At 31.5% G+C, this 12,758-nt stretch overlaps 1 protein-coding gene across 1 annotated transcript; it reads left to right on the top strand.

Annotated features, from left to right (window-relative positions):
• Positions 1 to 5,760: 5,760 nt before the first annotated feature.
• LOC137813570 (uncharacterized mitochondrial protein AtMg01250-like) lies at positions 5,761 to 6,436 on the top strand. The gene is made up of 2 exons (XM_068615907.1): positions 5,761 to 6,082; positions 6,357 to 6,436. The coding sequence occupies exons 1-2, from the start codon at positions 5,761 to 5,763 to the stop codon at positions 6,434 to 6,436; spliced, it is 402 nt and encodes a 133-aa protein (XP_068472008.1).
• The last annotated feature ends 6,322 nt before the right edge of the window (positions 6,437 to 12,758 follow it).

Here is a 12,758-nt window from a genome sequence, read left to right as displayed (position 1 = left end):
AAAAGGGTCATTATAAGATGAACCACACCTTTCGATTCCAAATTGTCAAGACATTCGCTAGCCACCCCCACTTTAGAAAAAGTCAAATACTTCCTAAGGCTTTATGCTCATAATCGTCCTCCAACCAAGAGTCATCCGCACCACATATATATTATAGATGAAAACCTCAGCCCTGTACACTTTGAGCATTGACATGAGTGGAATAACTAAATTGCAGAACTGCATATATTGATGTCACGGTTATTGCTACTAACTAATTAGATTCTAAAGTTGGTAGCTAAAATTTTGATAACTAATTAGATACCAAATTTAGAAACTATTTATTAATAATAAATCTACTTTAGATATCAATAATTTTTTTAGTTTCTTAAATAGTGTCTAATTTGGTTAATATAGTGGCTAATTATTTTTTATCTCTAAAATTAGTCTCTATTTAAATATTTTCTTTTAGGGGTATTAAACCTAATAAAAGGATTTCCAAATATATATATATATATATATATATATATATATATATATATATGGAGCATTATTTGATGGGAAAAACGCACGCGGAAGCAACACACATAATCACGAATCAACTGCAGAAAATAAACAACACAGGATTTAACGCGGTTCGGTCGCCAACTGCAACCTACATCAACACGGGCAATTATTAGGTTTTCATTCTGTCCTATTGCACCCCAATTACAAGTACAATGATCTCTTTAAATAGAGATTATAAAAGGGATACAATGATTAAGCCCACTCACTAAACATGGTGTCTAGTCAGCCCAACCCAATTGGTCCTGACTTTATACCAAAAAATCTCCCACTTGAAGCCACGAAACAATGTTCACATGCACTTCAACTGTGTACAATGATTAAGTCCACTCACTAAACATAGTGTCTAGTCAGCCCAACCCAATTGGTTTTGACTTCATACCCAACAATCTCCCACTTGAAGTCACGGAACAATATTCACCTGCGCTTCAACTGTGTACATGTACTTTTGTAATCTGTCAACGGAACTCAATGTTCCACCTCTAGTTGCCACCATCCTTCTTAATCATTTTGAAGACTTCGTTAAAACTCCCCTGAGTTTCAACACGTCAGTCACTGACCCGTTCTCTGTTCCTACCGGCTCTCACTTACAGTTATTGCTGGATCCTAAAATAGCCTGAGAACAAACATACTCCATACTCAACAAGAAATTTTCTGGAGATGTTTCAACAGCTGGAATATTGGTTCTCCTAACCCATTGTCGTCTAGGAACCTCAGGTGAAGCACGACTCGTGCTCTCACTGCCATAAGTACCTTTGACTGGTCTACCTGAACCTTTCCATGCTCGTTCATCCTGAATCTGACCTGTGGCTATGAGTTTCTCTCTTGTAAAGACAACCCTCTTCTGTCCACGAGATTCTGTGAACCAGACTTTGTTTATCTTCTGAACTGGGATGGTCACTCCCTCAGACGGTAATCCGACCATATACAACAAACCTCTCTTTCTTCCATAGGCCATGACAAGATTTCCCTTGACGACCTTCCATTGCTGATTTCCGAACTTCACTTCATGTCCCTGTTCATCCAACTGCCTAACAGAAATCAAACTTTTCGTCAAGCTTGGAACAACTCTGACATCCTTCAAAGTCCAGAAACCAATTGATGTCTTCAACACTATGTCACTCATGCCCGTAACATCAAGAGTTTTGTTGTCTGCTAGTCTTACCTTTCTAAAGTCTCCAATAACTAGATTCTGCAATGCTTTGTTATGGGTAGCATGAAATGAAGCACCAAAATCTATGACCCAGGAATCCACACTGCTATCCGCGCAATAGACTAAAAGGTTCTCGTTCGCGAAGTGTTCTGCAATGTTGACTTGTTTATCATTTGAGCATTGATTCCTGAAATGCCCCACCTCCTTGCAGTTCCAACATGTTACACTTGAGCAATCCCGAGTCTTTGACTGACTCCTTCTTTTGTTCTTGCTTCCACTATCTCTGATATTTTTCTTACCTCTGATGACATATAGCGATTCACTAGATAATTCCCTATAACTCATTCTCCGGACATCCTCACCAAGAATGTGATCACAAATCTTCTCTAAAGTGAATCCATCGGATCCCGCTGAACTGGTAACTACGGTAACCGTTTCGGACCAACTGTAAGGCAAAGACAGTAACAATAGTAAAGCTTGAACTTCATCATTGAACTTAATGCCCACTGATGTAAGTCTGGCTAAGATCGAATATTGATGTGCTCAGTAACTAAATTGTCATAACTCCGTGCCGCAGCGAAAAACAGCCACACCCCACGCCTAGCACCGCACCGTCACTGCTGCACCAGCAAAAAAATGCACGTGCCACCCTGCGTCTTCCGTTACTGCCATCGCACTGCACCTCCATGCCGTTTCGCTCACCGCAAGCACCTGCACCTATTCGCCGTCGCACTGGCGCACTCCGTCGCACTGCCTGGACACAACCCTACTACGAGCAAGCCACCTGCACAACGTCGCGAGCCGCCACCACTTTTGTCACGACCCACACCACTGCACGTCGCACTGCCTACTACGCGCACATGCCGTGAGTCGTAGGTCTGGGCTGTGTGAATCTTGGGCCACCGTGAAACCCTAACTTTGGGACGCCGCTGCAGCCTCTGCCAAACCCTAGCTTTGGGACGCTATTGTCGCCTCTATGAAACCCTAGCTCTGGGATACCGCTGCCGCCCCTGTGAAACCCTAGCTTTGAGATGCCGCTGCAGCTGCAATTTTCACATCTCGTTGATTAATTTTTGTTGATCGGATCTCTAGTGTGTAAACGAACCAAGCTCAGATACCACTTGATGGGGAAAACGCACGCGGAAGCAACACACATAATCACGAAAGAACTGCAGAAAATAAACAACACATGATTTAACGTGGTTCGGTCGCCAACTGCAACCTACATCTACACGGGCAATTATTAGGTTTTCATTCGGTTCTGTTGCACTCCAATTACAAGTACAATGATATCTTTAAATAGAGATTATAAAAAGGACACAATGATTAAGCTCACTCACTAAACATGGTATTTAGTCAGCCTAAACCAATTGGTCCTACCTTTATACCCAACAATCATTAACTATATCAATAACAACTAACTTGAAAAAAGTTCTCAAAAGTTAAAAATTCTTTAATTGGGTCTATGATTGCCCGAAAAAAGAATTAACAACGTTTTGGAGTAAGTTTGAATGACTTATAGAATGAAATATTACTATAACATATTTGGAAAACATTAATAAAGATTTTTTTTCTAGTAAAAAATATTATAGTTTTTTTTACATTAATCTTATTTAAAAAGGTTCTCTCAAGTCCAAATTTCTACATATATAGAACTTTCAATTAGACATTTGGATTAAAAAACACATTTTTCATTTTAAGCAAACTAAAATAAAGATATTTCGAAAACTAAAATTGAATTTAGAGAATTTTTGTGAGAAAAAAAAACATATTTTACTCTATTAATCATGTCATATATAGAACTTTCAATTAGACATTTGGATTAAAAAACACATTTTTCATTTTAAGCAAACTAAAATAAAGATATTTCGAAAACTAAAATTGAATTTAGAGAATTTTTGTGAGAAAAAAAAACATATTTTACTCTATTAATCATGTCATGATTACTCTTGAAGAAAAAAATTCAAGAAAATTGTAGAATGAAGCCTTAGAAAACGAAACTAGAATCTTTACTAACATACATAAGCCGTATATACAATATGAATACACAAGACGTAGAAATAAAATACGAAAAAACAATTATTCATATTTTTTTTTTCTTTAACTTCAACCTAATTAGTTTCGCCAAGTCTCGAATTCAAATTCCAATCATATTTTTTTTTTAATTTATACTAATATTATCTTATTTGAATTATATAAAAGAGTATTCTTGAATTCTAAATATACTCACTCTATCTCTTACGTAGATGCCAAATACAAACTCCAAAGAACTTTATCATATATATATATATTTTTGTGTGTGTGTGACCCCAACACCATCTCTCACCTTCACCATAATCCAGCAACACGTTTACGCTACACCAACAACAACTGTGACATTCCATGTTTGAAGTTTCAACACCATGTTTAACGTGTTTCAAGTTCCATGTTTCATGTTTCAAGTTTCATGATATGGTGGTATATGTATTTATGAATGGTTTGGTTTCAACGCAATTTGGAGGGGAAGAAGCATTTTGGTGGCAGCATGTATTCGAAAATCTCTTCATCTTCATTTCTTGTTTTTAGAAGAACTTGATGTTTACATAATATCAGTAGGAACAGAGATTCATTTGATGCATATTCTGAAGAATATTGGTTTGAGCAGGTCATCAATTGGACTTGGGTAATTTTTTACATTTTCTCCTCTTTGATTATTTCTTCTTTTAATTTGTTTAGTTTTTGTTGTTAAAAAGGAAAAAAAAAATGAAGGTATTGGATGATCTTTGTAAAGTGAGGATTCAATTATTTAGGTGTTAGTTAAAAAAGTTTTTGTGAAGGAAAATAAATAGAAAAGGTGTCATATGTTTCTCAAAAAGGAAAAACAAAGAGACATTTGATATCTTTATTCTTATTTAACTTTTCATTTGTTTGGTTATATATTAATTTATTTATCTACACTAATGTTTCAAAGTGAATAAATGTTGGTGTGGTAGATATGTTTTAATTTGATATTTTTTTATTTATTGATTTATTTATGTTCATTAATTCGGTCATTTTTTAATTGAATTATTTTATACAAAAGGTAATTAGGAATGAATCTCCTTTTAATTCATGACAATCTTCATCTTTGTTTCGAGCAAAGGCTAAATGTGTGTTTGGATTGGGGAGGGGATGTGTAGGGATTTGAGGGAGTGAATATGTGAAAATTTGAAAGAAAAATGTGAAGAAAGTGAGTATGTTTGTATTAAGATATGTTAGAGTGAATATAAGAGGAAAGTTTATCGAAGTTTGTGATTGATGAGATGATTATGAGTAAATTTTGATATTCTTTTTTTAAAAGTGTAAAGTGTAAGTTTACAAATTTATCTTTGTCTTTAAAAATATTTGAATAATGAAATATGAAGTGTTTTTGTGTAGATTTGAGATAATTAAAATTTTGTAAATTATTTCCAATACCGTTGAATAATTTTTTTAAAAAAAATATGAGTTTCTTATCATTCTTGGAAAATGGAAAATTTTCATAAATATAATAAGTTTGTAAGTGATATGATGAGTCTGGTTAAAATTTTAATTAATAAAATATTAAGATTACAAATTTATTCTTATTTAAAAAAATTAATTAATATATTTTATTTTAAAATTAAATAATAATAATATAAATATTTAAACATTAAAATAATAATATTTTAAAAATTAATTTATGAAATAATAATAAAATTATAAAGAATAATATTAATTAAAATAAATTTTTTAAATAATAATAATAAATATAAATTAAATAAATTTATTAAATAGTAATATTATTAATAATAATTTATTTTATTTTATTTGTATCAAATATTTAATATAATCAATTATCTTATAAAACTTATATACATAATCAATTAGAAGGGGGCCTTTTCGATAGTGTGTTGGTGGCTAATGAGTCGATTGAGGATATAAGGAGAAAGAAGGAAAGTTGTGTTTATGTCAAAGTAGATTATGAAAAAACATATGACTCAGTGAGGTGAGATTTTGTTTATTATATGTTTGGAAGGTTAGGTTTATGTAAAAAGTGGAATGATTGGATTAAAAATTGCTTAGAAATGTCTTCGGTTTCGGTCTTGGTGAATGACAACCCAACGACTGAGTTTATCCCAGAGAAGGGTTTGAGACAAGGTGATCCTTTGACTACCTTTATCTTTCTCATTGTGGCGGAGGGTTTGACAGATGTTGTAACACAAGAAAAAGAGAAGGGAATGTTAGATAGCATTGAGATTGGTGAAAGGAAAACCAATGTGAGTATGTTGCAATTTACTGATGATACGTTATTTTTCAATAAAGCGAATTTGCAAAGTGTGTTGGCGGTTAAGGCTACTTTGATGTGTTTTGAGCTTGCTTCTGGACTTAAAGCGAATTATTCTAAAAGTAAAGTATGAGGAAGGGTATTAGCTCTTTTCAACTTTCAAGGTTTGCATATGTCCTTAATTGTGTTATCAAAAAAGCCCCTTTTACTTATCTGGGTGTGAAAGTAGGAGGAAATCATAAGAGATTGGGTTTTTGAGTGGTGCTTGAAAAGATTGGGGAAGTGGAAAGAAAATTTTTGTCAATGGCAGGGAGAATCTGCTTGCTTAAATTAGTTTTTACATGCATCCCCTTATTCTATATCTCTTGTTTTTATATGTCTGTGTTGGTCACGAAGGAACTGGAAAAAATGATGAAAATATTCTTGTGGGGTTGAGGCTCGAAAAGGCAAAAAGTAGCCTGGGTGTCCTGGGATAGGTTATGTGCTACTAGTGAAGATGGTGGACTTGGGGTAAGAGATCTCAGATTATTTAATATTGCGTTACTTTGTAAATGGATCTGGCATCTCAAAATAGACAGAAATGGCTTATGGAAAGAAATCTTGGAATCTAAGTACGGAGGGTGTAGGGGGTTAAAAAGTACGGTCATAAATAATAAGGATTCTCTTTGGTGGAGAAATTTGAAGAGTATATGGAATTCAGATAGGTGGGGGTGAGTTTGAAGATAGTCAATTGGGCTATTGGGGATGGGAAGGAAACCAGGATTTAGGAGGATAAGTGGGTTGATAATGAAGCATTAATGTTTAAATATCCAAGACTATATTTGGTTGCTGTAGAACATGGTAATACTTTGTTACATGCAGGCAAGTGGAACAATGGTAGGTGGGAGTGGAAGTTGGGGTGAAGGAGAAATTTGTTTGTGTGGGAAGATAATCAGGTCACTTAGTTGTTGCTTTTGATAGAAAATAACAAGGTTGATGAGGAGGGAGAAAGTGTAACAGACAGTTGGATTTGGATAAACAGTTTGGTTTTTCAGTGAAATAAGCTTATAAGTCTTTAAAGTTAGTGGTGGGAGGTGAGGATAGGGATCTATTATAAAGGTTTTGGAAAGTAAAGGCTCTTCCCTTTGCACAAATCACTTCTTGAAGGGTGTTGAATAATAGCATAGCAACAAAGGATAATCTTTTGAGACGAGGAGTCTTAATGGTAAGTTCCTTGTGTGAGTTGTGTGGTGAGGAAGAGGAGATTGTTTGTCATTTATTTTTTAAGTATAAAATTGTATGGAACATTTGAGGTTTGTGTTTGTCTTGGTTGGGTTGTTTGTCAGTGAACCACTATGATGCAAAGATACACCTCATGATGTTCTTCCCTCTGAATGTTTATGGCTAGACTCTCAAAATCTTGGGAGTGGTGTCGATTGCAATTATAGGTAAAATCTAGAAACATAGAAATAGATGTGTTTTTAATAATGGGAGAGTTGACCATATAAAGGTGTTTACAATGGTTCAAAGAAAAACCTGGGCTTGCTTAACTAGTAAAGAAAAAGATGCAGAATTCTATTATTTTGATTGGTGTTTAGAACCTCTGGTATGTATGAAAACTATGAATTAAATTTGTTTCTATTTCTTTGGTATGCTTCTCTAACTCCTTTGTAAGAAGGAAGTTGCGTGTTTTGCAGAATTGTCTTAAACATAGTTTGGAGGTTATGTCTTGGTTCTTGGATTAAGTGACTATGAGGAGGAGTTTTTGTGAAGTGAAAAAGATTATCTTTGGTTTTTTTGTTGAGGTAGTGAGTTACATGGTTGTTGTGTTAGTTGTAAAGAGGAGTCTTTTAAGTTCTTCTATTTCTTGGAGATTTGTGCTTGATGGTTTGTTTTTATTTTATGTTCTTTGGGATTTTGATGTGTTGGTATACTCTGACTGCTGCCAAGGGTGGGTTATTGTGTAAGTGATATTCTTAGGTTTTGGGTTAGTCGACAACTTTTGTTGAGAGATTAGTTTAGGTTGGGATGTAAGATTTTATCTTATTTTTCTCTTTATCTTTGTAAAAGGGTTGAATCACCCCTAAAGTGATCCATATTTATTTATTATTTCTTGCTAATAAAAAAAATATACATAATCAATTATATATTATTCATAATCGATTATATATTTTATTATAATTGTATATAATAATTTTATTTCTATACAAATATACTAAATACTTTTGTTTTGTAATATGATATGATCTTTATTTTTTTTATTTGTTTTCTTGTTCTGTTTATTTTTCTTTGTCTTCAGCATGTCAAAACAAAATCTGGGGTAAATTAGGAAAGTCACCAATGCTGAGATGTCTTTTCATAACAATCTCTAAATATAAGAGGAACATGATTTTCACTATTCATGCGGATGTCCTTCCTCACACTTCCGTGCTCATCACTTGATCCAAATAGTGAATATCAGTGCACAATGCACATTCTTTCTTGTAAATAGTATTTCCATTGAAACAAATAGAGACTAAATGCCTTCGGTAGGTTAAGATTAGTGTTGGCTGAGGGCTTGAAGATGGCTCTATATAGCATTAACTTTTAATAGGTTAGCTTTTTGTTTCTAGGTTTCAGTTTTAAGAAAAAAACTAATTTATCAACTAATTTTACTAAACAGACTCATGATCTTAATGGTTCCATTATGAAAGGCTAATAAAACTAAGTTCATCTTCTTGTGTCTTAGTGGAGGAATGAGTGAGACATGTATTCTCTGCATTTTAATATGTATAAATAGCTTCCTTAAATATTAATCTTCATGTAATACAATAACATTCTATATTTGTGGTGTTCCAACTGTATACAAAGATAATACAATTATACACGAACAAATACCCTACAAATTATTACATCATATCTACATAATAAAACTTGACCCAAATTATAATACACAGTCGTTAACACACTAGAGAAAGTATGAATGGTATCCATGCACCTTCTTGTGCCCACATTTCAGCCCAATTACATAGAAACATCATACCCAACTACCCACATAATCAATTAAATATTTTAGAATTTGTCTTCATCAAGTACCTATGTAGCATCTTAACGAGTGACTTCACCTTCATGTTTAGGCCTTGTAATATAGGAAAGAAAATAGTCTAACCAAACATGCTACCTCCCGGACCTACAGAAGAGAAAGAAGCAGTCCCAACATACTTTGAGTGATATTAGCACTGCACATATTGATCAACTAAAGAGACCACTAGTAATGTAATTAAGCCTTCATATTTAACTACCTACCACCAGATCAGATAGATCTCAAACATTCCTTTGGACACAAAATCCAATCAGAAACTTAACATTAGGAATTTTGTTTGATATCCAAACCCATGCATTTAGTTGTGCCATACAAAATTTTCTTGACCATCAACTACCCATACAAAACATTCCATATCAATAACTTTATTTGAAATATAAGGATATTGCTCTCAACAAAAATTTGTTTCTTCCAAGGTTTTTTACTCCGTCCACTCTAGTATCTATTTTTAAGGATGCACCTTCAACTCAACTAGATTTTCAAAATCTAATATTTTTTCATTAAACATTATATTGTTCCTATTGCCTATGTTTTTGTTAAGAAATAAAATTCACTTTATTGAATTCATTTTTTCATACACTACAAAGAAAAGTAATTTTTTGACAAAAAATTGCTCACAAAACACTTAAAAAATGTATCATGGAAATTTTTGTGGCAAAATATGATATTCTCACAAATATTCATGACAAAAATTATGGTTGTCACATACTGTGTGTAAAACTTTCTATAAATAAAACCTCAACTTTTCAAACAAAAGATGGTTAAGATTGTAACATTGTATACCATGGCTACCTGAAATGGAAAGATTTGTTACAAAATGTTTGTCATTTAAGCAAATTAAGTTTCGCCTAATGTCATGAATAGTTGATAAATTAGTTTCGCAACAATATTTGAGAGTAAACGTATAGCTTAAAGTGGGAGCATAATTGTTGTAGGTGACAGTTTCACTTAAAGCGAAAAACTGATGTTTTAAGAAAGTAAAAAGATTTAATTCTCACTTTATGTGAGCTTAGAGTCGCTTGACTAGGTAAGTCAATCACTAGAAAAATATTAAATTAGTCTACAAATAATAGCGTCGACCAAAATGAGACATTATTAGAGTCAGATAACTCGACTCTAACACTACATAAAAGGTTGATTATTATTAAAATCTAAAAAGTGAAAAATTATTTTTAAATTTAATTTTATATTAATATTTTGTAAAACATATACGTCAGTTAAGTTGATGTTTATTACAAAAATAAACCAGACTTAGCCAACTCTAAGTCACCACTAATTTTTTTTAATAAATAAAAATATTTGTGTTAGTGTCGGCTTAACCGATACTAATAAAATCACTTAATTTTTTACACTAATTAAGTTGTCTTACTCTACTTTAAGGTGATAGTAATAGTTTTTAACTTTTTTAATAAGTAAAAATATTTGTGTTTGTGTGAATTTAGTGTCGGCTTGGTGAACACTAACTGAAATAAATGTTAAAATGTAACAAAGTAATAATAAGAATAAAATAAAGTAACAATAATTATAATAAAATAAAATAATCATAATAAGAATAAAATAAAGTTATAGTAATTATAATAAAATAAAGTAATAATAAAAATAAAATTAATCATGATATGATATAAAAGTGCATTTGGTTTAGTGTTTTGTTGGTTCTCTCTCTTTTTAGGTCATAAAGTCGTCTTTTTTTGTTTATTTTTTGTCTAATCCTTTGACAACATTGTAGAATATCCTCGTCATATGGACCAATGTATACATCATTTTTTATGTGTCCTAGTCTTTATTAATAATAATTTATAGTCATTCTGAAAAAGAAAAAGTAAAAGTGAGATTCAATATTAAATGATCCATAAATGTGCATATCAAGTAATGAATTAAAAACTTGAAGTGGTAAAAAATAATCTAACTTATAACGATTTTGCAGACCTTAAAGGATACTGATGCATCCGTTTATTGAAGTGACTTTAGCTTTTTCCTTCTTAAATTAAATAAAGAAGTTAACTACATTTATAAATTAATTGAAAAATAAAAGTAAATTAGATTACATATTATTCTCTTAAAATGATTTGATGTGGTGATTATCCTCCTACGTGAAACTACTTTGTAAGAGCCTAATGCACAAATTTTCTTCAGTTTTTCATCACATGATGTCTCAATCTACTTGATCTTTGAAACATAATATCTCATTTTCTTAATAAATTTTTTACTTTATACTATGACCTTCAGAGTCATAATTGTTAGAAATCCCACATCGACTAGAGATAAAGACATTTCATAATTTATAAATGGGTGCAAACCTCACCCCCATGAGCCGGTTTTATGGGGTTGAGTTAGGCTTAAAGCCCACTTCTTAACATGGTATCAGAGCCATTTCGAGCCTATCCTAGCGAGTATTTGTTGGGTTTATCAGTCCACCTGCTATCAGGCCGTTACCGGACCACCCATAACATATATCTCCACGCATGAGTTGGTAGCCTCGGCGTGAGGGGGTGTGTTGGAAATCCCACATTGACTAGAGATAAGGACATTTCATAATATATAAATGGGTGCAAACCTCACTCCCATGAGCCGGTTTTATGGGGTTGAGTTAGGCTTAAAGCCCACTTCTTAACAATAATATCATTCCAAGTATCCTCAACATCAACATATTATCCATAATATTGATCATATAAAAAAAACCTAAATATACAATTAATATCACGTATAAACAAGAACATCACCACCACTAGTCGAGTAATATTTTAAGCAAGCTTCTCATGGTTGAGCTACGTTTCTACAATTGAGGAAGACTTCCTCACTTGATTTTTTTCATATGAGTCAAACTATCAAAACAGGTCAAATACAAAAGAAGCAGGGTTGAGTTATGTATTTAAACTTTTTTAAATTTTTGGTCAGATGATGGTCTTACTTGAGAGACTATTTGTCAAAAACTTTTCTAAAGTAGTTCATAAAGTTCTCCTTATTGGTCATAATATGTTAATCTATTTACAAAAACTATTTTCAATTCTAAATCAAGAAACACTAGAAAAAAATACAAATTTACCTACGGATCGGATACAAATTTATAAGTAAATTTAGTATTATATATAGATATTACCCACAAAACTACTCGTCGGAAAATTCATCATGACATACAAATATTACTCACGGATTACGATAATAGGAAATGTCCCTAATCATTAGATACGAATTATTTCGTATGTAAATTTTTGTATATTATTATTAATAATGTAATTATTCATATTATTAATATTTTTAATAGTAATATTCTTCTTCTTATTATTACTAGTAATATTGTTATTGATATTATTAATAAAAATAATAATACTACGATTAATAAAATAGTAATATAATAATAAAAAATAATAATAATAATAATAATATTAGTAGTAGTAGGGTATTTAATAATTACATACAATAATTATATTTAATTTTCCTATTTATTACATACGTCATAAATTATTATGTATTTAGTCATTAAATACGGATTATTCTATAGATAATGAATATAGTCATTACATATAGATTATTTTGTATGTAAATTTTTTGTATATTATTATTATTGTTATTATTATTATTTATTATTATTTTTATTATTCTTAATTTTACTAATATTAATGATATTATTAATATTTATAATATCATTATTATTATTATTATGAATATTAATATTATTATAATAATATTAATATTATTTAATAATAATAATATTAATATGAATATTATTTTATTATTGC

Source organism: Phaseolus vulgaris, chromosome 10 (genome assembly GCF_000499845.2).
Source record: "Phaseolus vulgaris cultivar G19833 chromosome 10, P. vulgaris v2.0, whole genome shotgun sequence".
Classification (NCBI taxonomy): domain Eukaryota; kingdom Viridiplantae; phylum Streptophyta; class Magnoliopsida; order Fabales; family Fabaceae; genus Phaseolus; species Phaseolus vulgaris.
Note: the sequence above shows the minus strand (reverse complement) of the source record. Positions and strands in the feature narration are given on the sequence as shown.

What these genes read in the sequence shown, in the direction of transcription:
- LOC137813570 (XM_068615907.1), top strand. Translation starts at nt 5,761, where the DNA reads ATGTCTTCGGTTTCGGTCTTGGTGAATGACAACCCAACGACTGAGTTT. An exon ending in TAAAGCGAATTATTCTAAAA is followed by an intron (nt 6,083 to 6,356) that starts GTAAAGTATGAG and finishes TTGGTCACGAAG; the next exon opens with GAACTGGAAAAAATGATGAA.